Source organism: Delphinus delphis, chromosome 16, assembly GCF_949987515.2.
Source record: "Delphinus delphis chromosome 16, mDelDel1.2, whole genome shotgun sequence".
NCBI classification, from domain to species: domain Eukaryota; kingdom Metazoa; phylum Chordata; class Mammalia; order Artiodactyla; family Delphinidae; genus Delphinus; species Delphinus delphis.
Window position 1 is genome coordinate 50,487,975 of NC_082698.1, and position 21,540 is coordinate 50,509,514.

Here is a 21,540-nt window from a genome sequence, read left to right on the forward strand (position 1 = left end):
TCCTGATCTTAGGGAGAAACATTCAGTTTTTCACCTTTAAATATAATGTTAGCTGTAAGTTTTTGTAGATGCTCTTTATCAAGTTAAGGAACAGTGTTTGTCTTTCTTTGTCTGACTTAAATAACTTTATCCTATTTTTTTGAGAATTTTTATTATGAATAATATGGTGTTGAACTTTATCAAATGTTTTTTCTACATCTATTTGTATGATCATGTGATTTTTATTCTTTAGTCTTTATTCTTTAGTTAATATGGTGGATTATATCGACTGAAGAAAAATGCAAAACCTAAAAATTCTGAGTTCTGTTTTATTCAGGGACTTTCCTGTGGACCACAGCCTGAGAGACAGCCTCTCAGATAGCTCTCAAGAACTGCTCCAAAGAGGTAAGGGAGGAGCAAGGATATAGAGGAGTTTTTGATGAAAAACAAAACAACAACAACATGTAGTTGAACATCTAAAGACTGCTAATCACAAAAACCAGACAACTCAAGTTAATGATTTTAGTGCTTTTCTACGTATGGGAATATGCAAGAATCTGGGCATACTGAAATTATTCCTTAGATATGCATCTTAACTATTTAGGGCCAGTATCCTGTTTTTCTGTATCTTGAATTCCCCTCAGGGTGCACCGTGGGCAGGTGGCAGCTGCAGTGGCTGACGGCTTGATGGCAGGCAACATTTGTGGTTTATTGGAAGAACAGGCAACATTCTTTGTTTGTCCACAATTACATTGATAGATTTTCCCATATTGAACCAGCCTTGTATCCCTGGGAATAGATTCTCCTGATCTTGTTTTTACATATAATTGTTTGTAAGTATTTTTGATTTCTATGTGCTGATATTCTGTTAAGGGCTTTTGCGTCTATATTCATGAGGTATATTGGTCTGTAGTTTTCTTGTCTTTGTCCGGTTTTGGTATCAGGGTAATGATAGCTTCATAAAATAAATTGAGAAGCCTTTCCTCCTCTTCTACTGTATGGAAGGGATGGCATAGAATTTGTGTTAGTTCTTCTTTAAACATTTGGTAGAATTCTCTGGATCTGGAGATTTTTCTGGGAATTTTTAAACTATAAATTCAATTTCCCTCATAGGGCTATTCAAAAGATCTGTTTCATATTGGATGTGTTGTGGTAGTTTGTGCTTTTAAGGAATCGGTAAAATTTAAGTTGTCAAATTTACGCGTTGAAATAACATTTTCCCGTGGTATTTAATTAAATTGGGGTGGTTATTGCCTAAATGTTTTCTGTCTTGCCAGGCTGCACCTTTCCTGTTGACTTGGCTAGAGAGAGCAGGTTTTTATTGGGGTTCTATTTTTTTCTTCACTGATTGTCGTGACTGGAGGCTGGCTTCCTCAGCTTCAAATCTGTGGTATTGGATGCAAAAAGAAAACCCAGGGAGCAAACCTCTGTGTCATTTCTCCATCCTGAGGTCTCTAGGCAGGCTTCCTTCTCTCCATCTCTCAGCCATTTTCTTATGTTTGCTTTATATATCATGTCCAGGGTTTTTAGTTATACTTGGCAAGAAGAATAAGGAATCGCAAGTCTATTCCAATTTCCTGAAAACAGGAGTTCTCTCCTGGTTTTAATTTGCATTTCCCTAATGCCTATAATGATGTTGAACATCTTTTCATGTGTTTATTTGTAATCCTCTTCAGTGAAATTCAACTTTTATTTTAAACCTTCTTCATTCTTATCATTCTTCCCAATCTTCTGACCTTCTCACTTTTTCCCTTGCTAATAGCGGACTTCCTCTTTCACAAAGAAAATTGAAGTCATCAAATGGGAATTTCCTTAAAATTCTGCCAGTATACCCACAAACATCCCAATCTCCCTCCCTCCGCCCTTTCTCTTCTCTTGTGTTAGGTCCTATCTACTTCCTCTTCTCAGAACCCTACACTATGTGGATGTAGAGAAAGATAACATTTATACAGAAAAGAAAATGTGAAATGCTCCTCCAAATTAGGAAGTTGTGATAGCTTCATTTTCAACATGAAGACACTGTATACCTAAAAGTTGAGAAAAACATGTTTAGAAGTGCAGATGCTTAAAATCACATCTCATATGTTGCCATAAAAAAGAATGATATTTTTATGGACTTAATAAAATTTCATGGGGCTTCCCTGGTGGCGCAGTGGTTGAGAGTCCGCCTGCCGATGCAGGGGACACGGGTTCGTGCCCCGATCCGGGAAGATCCCACATGCCGCGGAGCAGCTGGGCCCGTGCGTCATGGCCGCTGAGCCTGCGCGTCCGGAGCCTGTGCTCCGCAACGGGAGAGGCCACAACAGTGAGAGGCCCGTGTACCGCAAAAAAAAAAAAAAAAAAATCTCATGGACTTAATAAAACCTCAGCTTTCAAAAGACTTGTAAAATTTATTCTTTTTTTTTTTTTTTTTGTAAAATTTATTCTTAAGCAGGTTCTGTCCTGCAGTTAAATCAAGTATTTAAAAGGATTTTGATAACTTTTCCCTTTGGCTTACACTGTAATCAGCTCAACTAAATCATGGTCTTTGTGCCATAGAAAAATGAGAAACTTTGATTCTGTGCATACCAGAACAAACATAAATAATTAAAGTGATAGGCTCTTTTTAAAAAAAATTAAAATGAACCTTACACTACGAATTACTGCTTCTCTTTCCCATATGTACAGTTGTTCCTTCTTAATAGAGCTTTCCCATTAACATTTAAGCTTACTCACATCTCGTCCTTCTTAGAGTTCACAGAGTTCCCTTTCTCCCCCACATTACCTTATTTCTATTTTTCACCTCACAGTTAAAATTCTTGGAATAACCTCCTGTTTCTCCACTCTGGCTTCCATTCTCTTCCCTTCACTGAGACAGTTCTTACGCAGGTCAATAATGGCCACCAAGTCACCAAATCCAATGCACATTTTCCCATTCTTACTTGACCTTGCTTTCCTTCTCGACACACTCACTTCCCTCTACTTCTGGACACCCCCCACTCCAGGTTTTTTCCCCCCCATTACTCTGGATATTCATTCTGCATCTCCTTTCAAGACTTTTCCTCCTGCATCAGGCCATTAAATATCTTGGGGTTCCTCAAGGCTCGGTAGAGGCTCTTTTTCCCTCTCCATGTATAATCTTTCCCTGGGCAATCTCATCTCGGAGTACAGCTTCAGTTATCAACTCTGTAGCAAAGACTCGCATATCTACATCCCATTCAGACTTCTCTTATATGCAATCACCCTCTCTTCATCTCCACTTGACATCACACGGGTATTCCAACCACAACAATCCCAGGCTGAACTCATAATCTTCCCCGTAAACCCAGCCACCTTCCAGTCCTTTCCTCCACTTCCACTGCCATCATCACAGCCCAAGTTACCACCATATTTTCCCTGGATGTCCATAAATAGACTTTAACTGGTCCCCTGCCTCCGCTCTTCCTAACAAAGACCCTTCTTTGTGCCAGAATGTCAAAATATAAATTGGATTATATTGACCTATGCTTAACCCCCTTCTGTGCCTTCCAATTACACTTAGCGTAAAGTCTAAAATCTTTAAACTGACCTGTGTGGTCTGGCCAGTGTCTCCTGCCCCAGCTTATATCATTCCTTTCCTTACATTTATTATTTCAACTCCAATGGCCTTAGAGCAACATCTCCTTTCTCATCTCATCAAAAGCACCCCAACTAAAAGGGTATGACTTTCTCAAACCTCAGTGATGTTAAGGTCCATAGAGTGGTGGGGTGGGGGAGTGGAGAGCAGGCAATTTCTGTGCTAAAGATGAACGCTCCTTCCTCCAGGACCTAGAGTTAGGACTCCGTTCCTCCCAGCCCATCTCCAAATCTATCCTCCATCAACGGTGCCCCTTGGATGCTTCCACCACTGTTTGTTGCTCTGTACTCTGTCCCCTTTCTGATCAATACACAACCTAATGGATCCTGGCATTGGGCCGTGGTTTCCTTATCAGCATTGCTTTTATGGCATGCAACCGTGGTGCAAGCATAGTGCGTGGCAAAACCATGCTACAAGTCACTAGATAATGCCCCTTACACACCCGGACATTCAGCCCCTAGCACGCCCCTTCCCTTCCATTCCCATGGGCTGTCTCTTTCCCACCTTGCTCCAGCCTTAAACATGTGGAAGATGTGAAAATTCTCATGCTAGATGTCTATTAGACATTGATTTTAAAATGACTATGAAAAAATATATTCAGATGTAGAAGAAACTTCCACTGAAGAAAGGATGGACAAAGAGAGCTAGGAAGATTTTGTCAATGTAATGTAAAGCCTGTATAGAGGAAAGAAAGGCACTAGGAAGAAACATCAGCATGTGAAGTGGGACCTTAGTGCTGTGGTGAGACATTGCTTTGGAAGGTGATTGTGAGCCAACTATATTTCAGAGACTTGAGAGCTAGGAAGAGAAGAACTTATATCACCTCCTCAGGGAAGCCTTCTTGGATGCCCCTATAGCTTTTAACTTTCTTCTGAGCTCCTGTAGCACTTTCAATTTACACACCCTAAAACTGAGCTATATGGTTGAGATATATATTGTTCCATCATTCCTGCTGACACCCCATGGTATTTTGAATCAACTTTTCTATTATAGCACTTGTAACAAATAATAATGTATGACTTTATTTTCCTGCTAGGCTGTGAACTCCTAGAGTGAAAGGATTATGTCTTATTCACCTCCTATCTTCACCTCCAGAGCCAAGTCAGGTGCTTGGTAAATAGTGGGCTGCTATTGAAGGAATGAATGACTGAACTCCGAAGAAGTAACCACCGAGGACAAGTAATTGTGCTATCTTTCGATGCTCTGGCTTTATTTCTAAATCCTAGAGAATCTTAGAAAAACTATTCTTCCATTGGTATCTACATAATTGTGAGGGTTTCTATTCCAGTTGTGTCACTTATTAATAGCATCCTAAGGCAGTTTTTATAATCATTTAGAGCCTCAGTTTTCACATATATGCAATGTGGGAAATAGTACTTAGTATCATAATACTGTGATCCTAGTATGGTTCAGAGGATTAGATGGGTTGACACAAAGCAAGGTGTCAGGCATTGTTGCTCATAATTACGAGTGTTTATTCTTCCTGCCTTTCCTAACTCCAGGGAGCCCTTTAATCACTTCCTGTTTAAATTAGGCAAAGGTTTGGCAAATGCACCTGCCAACAGCGACAGATGGATAATAGCGTCTTTAGCTCTCTGATGCCTGAGCTTCCACAAAGGTCTTCTTTGAAACCCAGGCAGGCAGAACAACCAAGATGCTCCATCCATGGGGCTCATGCCCTGACAGAGCTATGAACAGAGGGCACCTGCTGCCTTGTGGGGCTGCGAGGTGTGAAGACAGGGACTCTGAGACAGCTTTCCTGGGGCACTGGAGGCTTTAAAGCTGGGGGCAGGTAGGAAACCCCAGGACTTACCTAGAAAGGCAAGCAACCCACAGACTCCTAGAAAGCAAAGCAGAGAGGTCATCAGACCTTCCAGGATGATGGTTCTTGGAGAAGAGGACTGGGGACAAGTTAGGCTGGGATCCCTCTAATTTATTTACATCCTGGTGTGGCTTTTCTGAAACAAACAAACAAAAACTTCCATTTTTTTTAAACTTTGAAAACAACTGATATAATCCAAACCCCTTATTAGATGAAAATACAGACCAGAAAAATTTAGTGACCCACCCAAAGTCAGACAGGAAGGGAGCAGCAAAGCTGGAACTCCAAGGTGGGTGCTGTGCTGACTGGGAGCCCAGGGTTTCTTTCCACCTTACCTGCTGCCACCCTGTTAAGTCACCTCCCAAAGCACCTGAAAAAACATTCGAGCACGTGCTGTCTTGAATCATGTACGTATTTTCCAAGAATAGTTTATCTGGCCATAGGTATTTGGATCTGCAGGGTTTGGAGGCTTAATTTAGAATCAAGGGGAAGGGGTTCAAATGCAGGCTCTGGTGTCATCAGTTAACCTGTGTGAATCTCAGTTTTTCATCAAAAAATGGGACTCCAAAGCCCCTTCCTGCTTTCCTCTTTCGTTTGTTCTAAGGATCACAGAAATAAAAGACTTGAAAAATGTTTTTAATTCTAATTTTTCCCAATCCACATGTTCACTAAGGTCCTCCATTTATTCCCGTAGTAGCAGAATACTGATGCTCATGGCTTTATTTATTTCGGAGAATCACAGGCCCTAAACTTCTCAACAGAATCCTAGAGCACTCCTTTCCTCATGCTAATTCCTGGGCTGTCAAGAGAGACTGTGCTAAGGCTGGGAGTTTGTGACTCTGTCCCACACCTAGAGGATGCCATGTGATGTTGCCCCGCCCAGGGCAACTCCCTTTAGCTCCTGCCCATGTTTCCAAGTGCTCACTGGACACCACCTCAGAGCCGTCTTCCCTGACCACCACTGCCAGTCACTTCCCATCTTAGCCCTTATTTATCTCCTTGCACAGCACAGTTCATAATGATCTATTTTATACACTTATTTATTGTCTTAGACTGTAAACTGCAAGTGAGGACCTTGACTGTCTTGTTTAAACGGTGTCCTGATAAAATTAGGCCAAATAAATATTTGTTTCACGAACACCCAAGAGCAGCTGAGCAATATGAAATCCTGTAGGGAGGTGTTCCCAGAGCGCCACCCAGTGGTAGGCTGAGTCATGGCATGGAGGTCAGCCGATCTCCACAACCTGATGACACACCTTGAATCTTTGGTCTGAAACATCTGGCAGGTGAGGGAGACTGAACGAACACCCCGGTCAGCTGCTGGGAAGGGAGAGCCGTGCAACGGGGACCAGGGATCATAGTGTGATGCCCTGGCCAAACACACTACAGCTTCGGCCGCCTTGGCTTCACTTGGGAGCTTGTTAGAAATGCAGAATCTCAGCCCCACCTGAGACTTACTGAATCAGAACGTGCACTTAACAATGATTCGTGTGCACTTGATGGCTTGAGAAGCCCGGTTCTCTACCTCCTGCATCTGAATGGCCAGCACTGATACCCAAAAATCTGGGCTGAGAGTCAGGAGTCATGTTTCCCCACGTACTGTATGGCCTTAAGGAGTATGTTTAACCTCTTTATGCCTTTGTCTCTCCATCAGTTACAAGACCTGACCCTGTTCTCTTGTAAATGATATCATGGTGATAAAACAAAAAGCCTTAGGCTGAAACTCTACTGCTGGGTCCATGATCTTTGGGATTTGGGGAATTAGTAAGAGAAAGATGAGAGCAAGCCATAGGACTAGATGGGGGTGAGTAACTAAGAAATAGACTTCTAGGGCTTCCCTGGTGGTGCAGTGGTTAAGAATCCTCCTGCCAATGCAGGGAACACGGGTTCGAGCCCTGGTCCGGGAGGATCCCACATGCCGCGGAGCAACTAAGCCTGTGAGCCACAACTACTGAGCCCACATGCCACAACTACTGAAGCCCACACACGTAGAGCCCATGCTCCACAACAAGAGAAGCCACTGCAGTGAGAAGCCCACGCACACTGCAACAAAGAATAGCCCCTGCTCGCCCCAACTAGAGAAAGCCTGTGCATAGCAATGAAGACCCAATGCAGCCAAAAATAAATAAATAAATAAAATTAAAAAAAAAAAAGAAATAGACTTCTAGAGAGAAATGTGTATGCATATGTGTGTGTGGATATAGATATATAATATATTCATATAAAACAGCAAATAATAGCCTCAGAGATGACTCAGAGTAAATCTCAGCTAAATCACTCTTCACAGAATGAGCGTCCATAACCCCCACCCCTAGTCAATGGTTCTTAATCCTGGCTGCACAATAGAATCATCTGGGAGCTTTTAAAAGCCTCAAGCCCCGCCAGCCCTTCAGACCAATTACATCAGAGTCTCTGTGGGAGGGACCCAGACTTTACAGTCTGTAAATCTCCGCTGTGCTTTTCAAGCTTTACGATGCATACAGATGACCTGGGGGTCATTTAAAAAGCACATTTGGATTCGGGAGGTCTGGGGTTGGGGCCTGGGAATCTACCTATCTAACAAGCACTCAGACGCTTCTGGTCCAGGGACCACTTTGAATGGCCAGGCCCCAAGATGCTTCAAAGGTGCAGACAAGTTTGAGAATATGTTTTTGAGGATGTTGTGGGGAATTAAACGAGGTTGTAGATGTGACACATGTTGCATATAATTGTCACTCAATCATCATAATTTTCCTGTACACCCCTTTCTTGAGTAATAGTAAAAATCAGGGGATAGCAAGGAATAGTCGATAAGGTGGGACTCTAATATTTATTGAACACCCACTACGCACTATGTGCTTTAAAATATGCCACCCCAATGAGGCCATTTTGGTGGGAGCAGAACAAAATCAGAGATAAGAAACTTGCTCAAACTTGGTCACACACTGAATAAAAGGCCAATCCTGGATTCATGCCAGGTCTTTCCAATAACCACACCTAAGTGCTTTCCAAGCTGCCACGCTGCCTCTCACCTAGATGGCAAAGGACTTGCATGTGTTTTGACAGCTGCGAAAGGAAGGGCAGCTGGGCAGAGCAGGCCTTGCAGGGAGACAGTGGAGGCCATTGTAGCAGCAGCTGCAGGGATGTGTGGAGTCAGGGCCAGGGAGCAGCTTAAGAGTGGAGAAGCAAGTTACCTCAACCAAGAGGACAGGAAGATTTAGGGATTGTGATTTTGGCCTTCACCCAGGGCTTTTCCAGGACTTGTTACCTTAGAAATGTTACCATAACCAAAAGCCATTTACTGCACCTCTGCTGAGGCTCGGGCTGCTTCTCTGGGTACGGTCCTTGCAATGCCCTTATGTCCCACATCCCATAGTTTACTGTGTGTTCCCACATGTAATATCAGCATAAGGTGCTCTCACCTCCACTTTCCAGATGAATAATCCAAGTCAGAAAAATTCAGGGACTGCCCCAACTTCTCATGATTAGACAGAGGCAGAAGCCAGACCAGACGTCCTAACCAGATCCTATGCATGGGAAGACTTTGGAGGTTTACATCTGGCAGAACTTTCAATGACTGTTCTGTAGGCAGGAAAAAGGGAGCTGTATAGGGCCCTCTGGGAGTCCTCCAGACAGTGGGTGTGCAATTCTGTGTGCCCTTCAAGGAGAGATGTGGAATCACGTCATTATTTGGAGTGGAAAACAACTAGACATCAGGTTTCTGTAGCAAGAGCAGAAAAGAATGCTTGTCCAGGATCCTGCAGGAATCTATAATTCACCCCAGTAGCCTTGTGAGGAACCGCCAGGCTCTTCAAAAGACACCTCCGGGACTGGAGACCCAGGTTGAATTAATTTATCATTGAGTTAGCACTGCCACCCTGTGGTAGAAACTAGGCACTGCGTCATCCTTATCTTCCAGGTAAGGACTTCGGCCTAGCACGCTGTTGCATTTCCCCGCTTTCTTCTCTCTTCATTTAGCTTATATGACAGGACAAATAGTAATGATATTACTGAGATGGGAAAAATAATCCAGGAGACAGTTTTGTTGGAGGGAGAATGAGCCTGTATTTCAACAAATTGAATTAAGTGTGTCTGTAACAGGGAAAACAGCAGAATTCCTTTCAATTTCATGGCAAGGGGAAAGATATAAATAAATTAGGTCTACTACTTTGCTATTGAATGTAGAAAATTTGTAAAATCCTTTTACTTTTAATAGAAAATATAGATGTAGTTTAGGCCATAATTAATTTATGTTTCCTTTTTTTCTAATCAATCAGGCACACAGTCCCTCCTCTTCCCAGGAAAATTGTCCCAGTGGGGATCTTGGGGAGGAGACCAGGGATTGTACATTCCTTTACCTCAGAGACAACTTGCTACTTTATTTGTAACCTTAATTCAAGTCCATTTGTCAATAGGCAGAGTCATCCTTCCCAGCGAGAAGATGGGGGGGAGGGATGGGGGATAGTATTCTACTGTACTTATATTTCTTTTTAATAAGAGCTTAAATAAACTCTGAAATCAATGGATCTTAGAATGTAGGCACTCTTAGGAAGCAAATTTTGTGCCTTTTAAATTGAGCTTTATACAATCCCGCGGTTCTGCAGAAGTGACACCTTGATGAGTCTCCCTAAACCCATTACCTGAGTGAGATGCAGGGGTATGAGTGGGTGGACTTGGGGCTTCTGAACAAACAGCTTCAGGTGGGGCTCTGGTCGTTCCCCACCGGGTGCTGTCAGCCCCTCCCATCTCCTGCCGACCCAGCCAGGGTGGAGATGCCCCAAGCCCACCTTCCCCTCTCCAGACAGACTTGGGGATACAGGGCTCAAGCTGACGCTGTCCTTGGCCACATCCGGCCAACCTGTCTTCCTCCCTTCCTCTCTGAGCACCAGCGGGGGCTCGATCTGTTTGGGGACATGGGCCACTCTTGCTGGGTGTCTTCAGCCTCGTCTAACCTTCCAGCCCTTCCCTATTGGAGTCTTGGGCTCATCTCCCCTCTTCTCAATGTGTTTCCTCAACCCTCCTTAAGGATTTAGTGTTTCTAATGGGGACATAAAGGGCGGGTCCCCAATAAAGACCATTTAAAGGTCCACGGGCTGTGGAGGCAGAGTCAGTATCTCTGGGCCGCAGAATCCATCGCTTTCCTGGTGACCCACTCCGTCGGTGTGTGAGCCCGGCTCAGGTCCCAGGTTTCCCCACCCCATCCCCACTCCAGGGCTGAAGACAAGGACCCTGTGTGGACGCTGGAGTGAGCCCGAGTGGCATCTCGACCTCCACAGTGCCTGGCACAGGGCGTGGTCTAGGAAACAGTGCTGTGTGAAGGTTGCGTTCCCCTCCCCACCCCACAAGGTTTTGCAAACTGACTGAAACGGCCTCTGCTTTGAGCAGACTTCTTGGGAGTTAGATGTTTCTGTGGCCTGATTTTCTGCATCTGCAAAACCAAGAGGCAGGTCCTGGTCTGCAGGGACCCCAGATGCTGTTCTCCTGGCCACCCGCGCCCACCCCCGATGTGGCCCCTCCTCCCCTCAGCTCCACGGGATTGGCTTTCAGTCTGCTGCCTCCGCGGTGCCTGGGGCAGCTGTCCCTCCAACATCAGACCTTCTGAAGAGCCCTCAGTCACCCTCCACCCATCTCCATTTCCCTCTAGGGCCATGGGTCTCGCCCAGGCCCGTGCACCTGCTGTGCCTCGTCCCTGAAGCGCTGGCTCTGTGGGAGGAGCAGAGGGACATCCAGGGATGGGGACCCCAGCGTTAATGTCTCAAACTCAGATGCCCGCGGGCTCCGCAGGGAAACACACAAGCTGTAACTGATGGCAGAGCACGTGCCCTGGGCAAAGGGCAGAGCCACCCCGCATCTCAGACTGTCACCATGGAGCCTCCCCTGGGGCTGGTGGGGCCTCATCTTCAGATGTCTGGAGTTCTAAATACATTGTCCCGAGTTTTTAAATGTCGGCAACTAAGCAACGTACAGCTAGCTGTCTTGACTGGTGGGTGCTGGCGGCTACTCTCAGTGAGCAATTCGCATGTGCCTGGTAACATTCTGGGCCTTTCTGCACAGTTAAGTCACCATTACTGTCGTCACACCTCACAAGTTGGGAAACAAATGCCCAGAAAGAGTAAGTCATTTGCAAAGATCACGATTTAATAAGTGGTATTTGAACGCTGGCAGCCTGGGTTGAGCTCCCACAAACAAACCTGGGGCTTTCACCCCTTTCTATGCAAGTTTCTGAGTCCTAACAGCTGTTCTAATAAGCAGCAGCTTCTGCGTGCGTGGTGAGGACACACTATCATGTTCAAGTCTCACGACAGACCTGAGGTGCATATTAACATCCTTATGTTATGGGTCAGGAAGCTGAATTCAGAGAGCATGACTTTCCCAAGATCTCTCAGCCTCCGTGGGGACCGCTATGACCAACACTCAGGTCTGTCTGGCTCCAAAGTCCCGGCTCCTTCCACGCAGCTTGGTTTCTCTCTGAATTCCCGGTGTCCAGCCTCGGGCCAGGCTCAACAGGCCCATCGGGGCTCCTGAGGGTGCTGGACAGGACTCCCGGGCAGCCTCCTGCGAGGGGCTCAGTCCAGGGTGGCCAGGGTGGGCCTGGGTCTGAGCAGCGCCCTGGAGAGGCTCACTGCTCTCGGTCCCGCTCTCTTTTCTGCGGCGAGAGGCACTGCCAGATTCCCCTGTGCACCATCTCACTGCCCAGAGCATAGTTGATGGCGTTGACCGTGGGCACAGCCTTGGCAATGAGAGCGGGCACCTGTTGTGACAGAAAAGTCCAGGAGAGAAGTTTCAGAGCCTCTGCTCCTCTCTCTGGTCCCAACTGGTGACCGCAGTCCCCCATGCTCGCCCCGACATCCCCCCAGCCGCCAAGCATCTGTCCTTATCTTGATTCTGCAACCTCTAAGCCTTCTCTGACTATGACATACGTCGGTGGTTGATGCATGGAATCACAATCCTCTGGGCACCAATCTCAGCCCCTGGTCCCAGAGGGTACGTGTCACCATCTGGCTGGCTGTCCCTGTCATCTCACATAAGCCTAGGCCATGTCGAGCAGCGGCCCTGCGTCACCAGGGGACAAGCTAATACCCAGTGAGTTATGAATGTTCAAAGGAAAAGAGAAAGAGAGAGCTTATCTTGGAGGCCATAAAGCCAGAAAGAGAGATGGGGTGAAACAGAAGCACAAAAATGGGGAGAGCTTTGGGTACTGGCGGTGTCTGTACCATTTGCAGCTTGGGGGAGATGGAGGTCACATCCGCAACGGCTGCGTACAGATATAGGAGAGCGTAGGGGCCCCAGCCGAACAGCAGCGTCCTGGCTGGCAGAACGGTGTTCACCTGGGGAGACATGGGTAAAGGAGGGAGGCATCGACTTGCTCTAGGCGGTCGGCAGCCCCGTGAGGTCCAGGAACCAGGTCGGCACTCGGCAGGGCTGTGGGAAGATGCTGAGCCTGTGGGGGAACCTGGGACCAGATGAATCTCTCTTCTGTTTAAGATGCCTGACCCTAGGCCTCTCGTTCAAGCTTACTTGACCTCAACTGCCTTGTCTGTAAAGTGGCCTGATAATGCCTGACTTGCCGGGACTGGTGTGGATAATGAGCTTCCTTCCTGGTCTGTGTTCTGAGAAACCAGGGGCTCTGTGAGTGTGAATGTGTGCGTAAGGGTCCTCAAGCTGCGCTACCCTCACAACTCAGCCCCAGAACCAGCTGGCCATCAGTAGCTGCAGCCAACTTGCAGGTCAACCAGTCCTGGGTTCAAAGGGGCCGCTTTCCGCCGTGTGAGATAGAATCGCAGGTGATGTGGTACCACCTGTGGCCACAGGAGGGCGCACGACTTGCGCTCTAATTTCAGGGTGGAACTTGCTAAATTCCAGCTCCCCACATACATTCAGAGGTTAAAATCCTGACGCTAAAAATCAGTGCCTATTTTCTTATTGACCATGTCGCCTTTTAACAAAGAAGGTGACTTAAGCTCGCAGGCGTGGTCCCTGGGACAACGCGTGGCGACCTCTGCTGATGTTACTGAAACGGATGGTTTAAAGTCAACACGGAAAAATCCGTGTGGCAGCCTTGTCTCCTGGTCGATTGAACCTCCAATAAAATGTGGCGACTTTGAGCACCCAGGCAGGGCTAGGGGAGGGCAGAGCGAGGAGGACAACCGTGGAGGCGGTGATGAGCGGGAAAGCACCGGCACAGCCCTCGCCCTCCTTCTGTGACCAGGGGAACCTGGGTCCACAGCTAAAATCGATTTGTACAGTGCTTTTCCAATTCAAAGAAAAAAAAAATGTGGCAGACTGTGGCAGAGTGTTTCTTTTATGCACTACGATTGCCCACTTGAGTGGTGGAGTCCCAGACCTGGGTTTGATCCAACTCTGCTATTACTAATTGCATGGCTTTTGAGTTGTTTAGCTAATAACCCCTTTCAGCCTCAAATTTCTAATCTGTGACCTAGGGACAGTAAAACCTTCCTTCCTCGGGGAGTGGGTGCAAAAATGAAATGATATAATGCACATAAAGTAACATTAGTACCTGGGTTTTTTGGTTTGTTTTGTTTCTGAGTTTTTGGTACTTCTTATGACTCATCTGCTAGAGACTGTTCAGTTGATAAAGTTAAAGGAAAATCGTGGCAAGAGAATATTAATGCAGAAATTGAGAAATGACCAGGAGGGCTTATTTTGATGTATTGTTTTTCTTGGACAAATGTGCTTTCAGGTGTGGTTTTATGTTGTGGGTAACAGCCTGTGCCTGTGATTCAATGAAACATCTTGAAGCAATTTATAAGTAGCATTTAAAATGCATGTAATTTTGTGCCAACCCTCACATTCTTGGGAAGGAGCAAGTGTAACAGCAAGGATGGTGTCCGGTAGGGCACCCTGGCTCTCAGAGTTACGGGGTCTGGGTAAGTCTGAGCAGTTCTGATACTTCCTCCCAGGTCTTGGTGATCCCCAGCAATGGGGAAGGTATGTTTCTGCCCTAACACCGCATATGCTCAATGTACGAAAGCTGGATTTCTTTCCTGATCGTTGAAAACACAGAGAACCCCTGGTTGTTGTCGCATCATTCATGTTCCCTGGTGTCCCTGAGAGGGACAGAGAGATTTCTCCTGCTCTAGGTGTTGATCCTTACCGGAGGACGGCCAGTCTTCCTGAGTTTCTGCTCCATGAGCCGATAGGATATGACTGTGATGAAGAGGGGCAGGAGGAAGTTGAAAAAGGCCATGGTGAAGAGGAAGCTGGTGAAGTTTCTGCAGACAGAGGGGATGGAGGAGTCAGGATTGCCTCTCAGAGACGATCAGCTACCCTAGAAAGCCCACCAGACTTTGCTCTAGACAGTCAGGTGCACGGAACTGCTCCCATCAGATGCGTTTTCAGGGTGTGGGTGCTCCCAAGTCCCAGCTGAACTCCCCTCGGAACCAGAGAGCTACTAGGTCCTCCTGGAACCTGCCTTTAGGAGCCAGGGAGCTGGAATGAAGGATAGTCCTCCTTTAACTTGCTGTTGGGTGGTTCATGTGCTCAGCCCTGCTCTCTGTATGTGCCCCAAGCATAGAGAATGGGACACTTTAGTTTGGGAAATGTGTTTCCCAAATGGAGATGTCAGTGGACCAGGAGAAAGGCTCATCCAAGGAGTGTTCTTGACATAGGGATTTGGAAGGACCCTGTGGATGAGACTGGACGTTGTATCACTGAAGAAATCATTGAAGGGACCAGAGAAGAGCCTGGGGTCCAAGGTAGTGGTCACGGGGAGGCAAGAGAGCTGCCCAGAAGCAGGTGGGAGTTACAGGGAGGTAGGCTGCCATTTCATGAAGGGGAGCCCATGTCACCTGGGTGCTGTCCACTAAGGAGGAGTGGGAAGGAGGGCTGCCAGAAGGACTGGACACCAGCTCCGGAAATACCTGCAGGGAATGCCCTGAAGGGCATTAGACAAGACCCAGGGTTCTCCAGTGGGTTTGACCAGGGAAACGGGTCATCAATGCAGGTGCTTTATGAGTAAACATGAATAAACATGTAAAGCAGATGAATGCAATGTGGCTCTAGTGGAAGCAAGAGGGGGGCTGAAGCCCATGTGGTCCCTCCCCAAGGCAGCCCCTAGAGGGAGCTCCGGACTCCCCAGAGCCAGGTCGACCTGGCAGTATACTAGACGTGTGGCCCACAGAGGTAGGCTCCATCATGCATTTATTCTTGTCTCTCCAGGGCTTGGCTCACAGCAGACGCTCAAGGAATTCCGAGAACTGAACTCTATGCCAAGGAGGTCCCTTCCAATGCAAAGACCTTAACATTCTTTGACGCTATCGAACCAAGGATATGACTCCCTGTAGAAGTTGGTAAGTCAGAGCTGGGACATCTGACTGTACTGAAGGTGGAAAAGGGGTCCTGGAGCTCAGTGAATGTTATAACCAACACAGGCCAATAGCTCCCCAGATAGGACCCCTTCTGTGGCCCAAATCTGTACCCCAGTTTGCATAACATTCCCATCACTTGGCCAGTCTTTGGAATGGGCTTTCCTTAGTGGGTATCATGACTAGGGAGTTGAGATTGTCTGGCAAAAGCTGACATGTCCCCATTTGGATTTTCAGCTGACACTGCTGTCCTATAGACTCAAAGCCAAGACTCCCATGGAAAGGAGCCTCGAAGCCGCTCCCCTCACCTCACCTGTCCCTCCTGGAATAGTCCAGGGTGCAGCATGTCCCCAGCGGCTCACGGTCATAGTGTCCCCAGCCCAGGAGGGGCAGTGTTGCCCAGAAGGCAGAAGACAGCCACACAAAGAAAACCAAGGAGACGGCCGTGTTCCAATCCAGTCGGCTGCCTGCATGGGACACAGGAGGAGGGTGGTTGAGAAGAGGAGATAGCTTGGCAGAGTGAAAAATAATGGACTCTATGGTCATGCAGAATGTCCCTAACTGCTGGCTCCAATGCTTAATAGCGTAGTGCCTTGGGCAATTAAGAGTTTCTCTGAGCCTCAGTTTTCTCCTTCACAAAGTGGGAATGATACTCCCTGCTTCAGAAGATTGTTATGAAGAATAAAAGAGATAATTTTTATTATAACACAACCCCCCTTCCCTCTTCCCTGTTTTCGTGCTGCTCGCCTGTGCCCTCCAGCACGGGAAGGGCTTTGATCCAGAGGCCCATGTGACAGGGATTAACTGCTCTATATTAAGGCCGAGAGAAGGTGTGCATTCACGTGTGCACATGTGGGAGTGCATGTGTGTGTGTGTGTGCACGCATGCATGATGGTCTGAGGGAGCTTTGGGGACAGGGATGGGGTAGAAGTGGTGGGAGAGGCGCTCCAAGGTCAGATGGGGTGGGAGGGGCTCAGATAGGAGTTAGGATAAGAACAAAGGCTTTTTTTTTTTTTTTGGCCTGGACAGAGGCATGTGAATTTGTGGAGGACAGGGGGCCATGTGTGTCTGTGGCCAGGGCAGATCTGCGATTCCAAAGGGGAAGTGCTCAGGTCTTGAGGTCATGCTAGCTATGGACCCCAGAGTAGCCTCTGTGCCAAGCAAATCCACAGCTCCAGGACTCAGAGCCCAGGAGACAAAGGGAGAGACTCCCTCTGGAGGCATCCAGGCCATGCCCAATCCCAGCTCTGCCCCTATACCTGTGTGACTCGGGGCAAGCTACTCAACTTCTCTGAGCCTCTGCTTCCCAGTCTGCAAGCTGGGGGTTTGCTGTGAGTGGTAACTGAGCCACGGCCCCCCAGATACATGTTTATGTATCTCTGTGGTGAGTGTTATTCTAAATGGTCTATGGGTGAACGTGTTTTTTTACTTTAATGTGTATTATAATTATAAGGACACTAAAGTTGTGATTTCACAGATATTTTTTGGAATGAGACTAAAGCAGGTGTTTAAATTTTTTAAAACGGGTCACTTTTAAGAAAAAAAATAACACAGCAGGTGGTACACTGATATGGATAATTATGAAGATGGAATTTGACAATACAGCTTGAAAAATCTGGAGCTAGACTGATTTTCATGAAGCCTTCGCATGACAGAGGCTCCATGGAAGTGTGGGGTGTGAAGGCACATGCCCAGTTTTACACACACACACACACACACACACACACACACACATACACACACACACACGCCTCCTCTCTGCCTCCCAACAGTGCCTGTTTTCAAGGGTATTTTCTGTATCCAGGATCTCATTTGATTTTCAAAATAAAACTGTGAGGTAGGTTATAAAAATCATCCTGCAGAGGAGGAGACTAAGTTCACAGAGGACCTCTGACTTGCCTGAGGCTGTAGTGGGGGCACAGGCAGCCTTCCCAGCATGTGCCTCAACACCTCTCCTGCACTCTCCCCACCCCTCCTTTCCTGAGTGCCCACACCCCACGCTCAGGGTCACCTACACCCACCCACAGTTCCCTGAACTGGGAAACACTGAGCAGACCTTCTCCCTGATCACCCTCAGTAGGTGGATGTCCCTCCACTGTGGGAACCCGAAGACATACGGGTGCAGTAGTGGTGATAGCGCCCCCAGGCGATGGCTGCACTGCTGCAGATGCTGGCCAACACGGTTGCAAAGCCCTGGAAGCCGTGAACCTGGCATCCTTCTGAGCCATAGGGCCAGCGCCTGTGGGAGACACGGGGCACCAGTGATCCCTCCCCCCGTCCCTGTCTTCCTCCCTCACCTGCTCAGCAGCAGCTTGGAAGGCACTTTTAGCTCCTTAGAAAAGGGCTTTAGTATCTGTTTTTCCTATGAGGAAACTGGGGCCTTAGAGATGGAGCCGCTGCGGTGAAGGGGTGGAGCCTGATGCCGACTCTCCAGGCTCAGGGTCCTTCACGGCACCTCTGTTGGACCGAAGGGTCTCCCTGGTGATCAGATGCCTGCATCACAGGAAATGGAACAACCTGGTTGGGAGGAGAGCTTGTGCCTGAGGCTCAGAGGGGAAAAGGTACTGAGCCAATGTCACACAGCAGATGAAGACAAAGACAGAGGGTAGATCCCAGGCCTCCCAACTCCCAGCCTCATGGGCCAAGCAAGGTGGAAGCTTCAGTTGTCCCTCCCCAGCCCTGGGAAGCGGTAGGAGGAGAACAAGGCAAGGAATCCTCACTGATTCAGACCCTACAGACTGGTCAGCTCTGAGTGTTCATAGGAGGGCAGCGGTGGGGTGGGGGTGGGGCTCTAGCTTTCACAGGAATGTTCCGTCTGCTTAAGAAAACAATCCAGTAAACACCTTCTGAGGCCACTTTGGAAGACCCTGGTTTGCACATAAGGTCTTAGACACGTGTCAAAATCCTGTTTGCTTTCACAAACACTTATTTATGGCTTCCTAGGTGCCAAGCATTGTTTTACGTTATTTACAAATAATAAGTCAATACTTCCAACAACCATATGGGTTAGGTAATAATATGCAATTTACAGGAGAAGCCGAGAGATAGAAATAATGAAGTCAGGATTCCAACCTAGGCAGCTTGGTTGCCGAGCCCATGCTCTTAATCCCCGCAGTCAGCCAGCTCTGATGGTCAGGTCCGAGCAACTCCTGCGTTCCAGAAATCGGCTGGGGTTCTACAGGGATAGTCTGGAATTCGGATTTAACCTAGTTCAGTCTGCCCACCCTCTCCCCTATCGTCTTCTACAGGTAGGCAGAATGTCTCTGGCTTGCTGCCCAGTGCCCAGAGGTCGGGCCCCAGAGCCCAGGGACTGCGGAGGGGGCAGGTACCGGAGGAGGCTGGACGTGGCTGCCATGAGGGCATTCAGGCTAATCCCACTGTCCGACAGCGCCAAGCTCAGCACCAGCAGGTGGCTGGGAGTCCGCAGCTCCGGGTTCTTGCAGAAACAGAGGATGGTCAGGCTATTGAGGCTGAGGCCGGAGAGAGCTGAAAGGAAGGGGAGAGCTGGCACCGGGGCTGCAGAGGCCCTCCTGGGCTCAGAATGAGGGGCCATGGGGTGGCTGGGGCCTCAGCAGCCTCCCCGAAACCCTCAGCATCCATCTCAGTACAGCTCACCAAGCCCCTACACAGCGGGCTGGCCCTCAGGTACCGAAAGCCACGAGCTGTACACCCTGCCCTCTACCAACGCACGGTCTGATGGGAAGACAGACAAGGAAGAAGTCCGCTAAAGTGCAGCACGGTGTGTGCCGGAACAATTACAGTCATGGGCAGCCACTGAGCCCTTATTACGTGCCCGGCAGGGTGTTGCGCACTTTACTTGGGTCCTCCCTCCCAGTCAGTCTTCACCTGGACACTGTCCTCCCCACTTACTGCAGAGAGGCCGAGGCTCAGAGATGCTGGCCAGCTTGCCCTAAGTATGCAGCTAGGAAGTGGCGGAGCTGGGACTGGAAATCAGGTTTTTCCAATTCCAGAATGCCTTCTCCAAGGGCTCTGGAACAACGTCAGGGAGAGCACTGGCTAAGGGGTGGCAACGTAGAACTGGGAGCTTCCCAGGACACCAGGCAGTGAGGTGAGCTTGAAGGGAGTGGTCTCCAGTGGTAGACAGACTTGACCTTGAACTTCAGTTTTATCACTCATTTGCCGCCCCTTATGCTCCCTGCACCTGGGCTTCTCCCGTCTAAAGAGGAATGGGGAAGAATCCTGCATTCAAACTGTGAGCGTCCACTAGGAGAACAAGGAGTGGAAGAGCATTCTAAAAAGAGGGAACAGCACGTGCAAAACCATCAAGCTGTAAACTTTCAAGGCATGTTTGAAGACCTAGAGAGATGCTAGACTGTAGGGTTCCCAGTGGAGAGGAAAAGGGGCTTCGGCCACCGGACGATGACATCCAGGGTCTCTGGGACCAGCCTGGTGGCTGCGGCTCCCTCTCCACTGTCAGTTCTTGTTGGGTGAGAGAATGTGTTGATTATTTCTCTGGACCTGCTTTGAACAAGGACTGCAGCCTCCATCAACCTAGTCTTGGGCTGTGGCCCAACTCCAGCACCTGCCGGCCCAGCTCTGGCCTCAGTGAGCATCTTAGGGGCTCTGGATTGAACCTGGTACCTCATGGACCCAGGTCACCCCTAGAGCAGGAGACCTTAGGGCCAAGGGAATGGAGATGGTGCAAGTAATGTGGGGCTGGAGAGGAAGGGAATGAATGAACTGAAAACCCTGGGTGTCTATCTAGGCCAGCACTTTATGCCCTGATCCCATCTAACCTTTACCGCCACCCACTTGGCACGTCAGGGCACCAAGGGCCAGAGAGCTCAAGTGTCTTGGTTTCAGTGACACAAACAGCAAGTGTCAGAGCTGTCTGCCTCCAGAGCCTACCAGGGGCCTGATCTTATATGAGATTCTTAGCAGGACTTCCAGGGAGCGGATTCAACTTTCTCTTGGCTGCAGAGACATGAAAAGCCCTGGTTCTTGGTCATGCCCTGCGCAGACGTCCCCTTCTCAAAGTTCCTCCCTCCCTGAGCCTGACCAGCTTCTCTCTCTTGGCTTCCCAGCCTGCGTGCTGCATCCCGCAGGTGCAGCCATCGGAAGACCCCATGGGTCTGGGCACAGAGGAGTAGGGTTTGGGGACCTCTCCTTGCCAGCTTTGCAGCTGCGGTCTGGGTTCTGGGACCCAGCCGAGTTCCTGCTCCACCCCGGCTCCTGCCTGGCTCACCTTCCACCAGCAGCACCGTTCCCACTGCCAGGACCTCCAGCTCGCCGAAGCCGGTGGGCAGGGTCCCGGACTCTGCCATTCTCTCTGCCTTTCTCCCCGCTGATCCAGCTCTTCTCTGGCTCCCCCAGCCCAGGTGCCTCTGTTATAAAGGGCCATTCCACGTGCTGGCACATGCAGGTTATTATGCTAGACATTGAGCTCCTTTTTGCTGCCTTCCCTGGCCCCTCCAAATCGTCCTCTTGGCTCGGGCAGAAGGAACCCATTCACCAGTTAGACAGTGCCGCCTTTGTGAAGCCAGCACAGAGTCCTGCCTCATTCATTTCGGCTCCATCGGATTAAGGACCTGGAATCCAAATGGTGTATGGCTGAAAGCTAAATTAGAAGAGAGTTGCATAACGCAGGGAGGGATGGGGGCAGAAGTGGGGATATGAGCTGCAGCTGAGCCTGAGAGCGGGTCAGGAGCCAGGCCCTTCCATGTTTTCAGGTGCTGACAAGCCTAGCACCTGTGTGCATGTGTGTGCACGTATGTGTGTGTGTCCACCTGCTCATGTGTGTGTTCTCACAAGCGATGGGGAAAGAATGCTGGTTGGGAAGTCATTTGCTGTCATAGAAAGAGCTCCAACTGGGACTAGAG

The 21,540-nt window shown here is 48.5% G+C and overlaps 1 protein-coding gene across 1 annotated transcript; it reads right to left on the reverse strand.

The window, feature by feature from the left end:
- Nucleotides 1-11,557: 11,557 nt before the first annotated feature.
- RGR (retinal G protein coupled receptor) lies at nucleotides 11,558-20,995 on the reverse strand. The gene is made up of 7 exons (XM_060033708.1): nucleotides 20,907-20,995; nucleotides 19,030-19,186; nucleotides 17,818-17,939; nucleotides 16,014-16,167; nucleotides 14,491-14,608; nucleotides 12,590-12,703; nucleotides 11,558-12,126 (listed from the first exon to the last, which is right to left on the reverse strand). Exons 1-7 carry the CDS (start codon nucleotides 20,983-20,985, stop codon nucleotides 11,995-11,997), a joined length of 876 nt encoding a protein of 291 aa, XP_059889691.1. The 5' UTR covers nucleotides 20,986-20,995; the 3' UTR covers nucleotides 11,558-11,994.
- Between the last annotated feature and the right edge of the window lie 545 nt (nucleotides 20,996-21,540).

Excerpts from the sequence above, each read along its gene's own strand:
- RGR (XM_060033708.1), bottom strand. The coding sequence starts at position 20,985 with ATGGCAGAGTCCGGGACCCTGCCCACCGGCTTCGGCGAGCTGGAGGTC. Across the intron at positions 16,168-17,817 it reads CTATCACCACTACTGCACCC|GCAGCCGACTGGATTGGAAC; the intron begins GTATGTCTTCGG and ends TGTCCCATGCAG. Across the intron at positions 12,127-12,589 it reads TCTCCCCCAAGCTGCAAATG|GTGCCCGCTCTCATTGCCAA; the intron begins GTACAGACACCG and ends CTGTCACAACAG.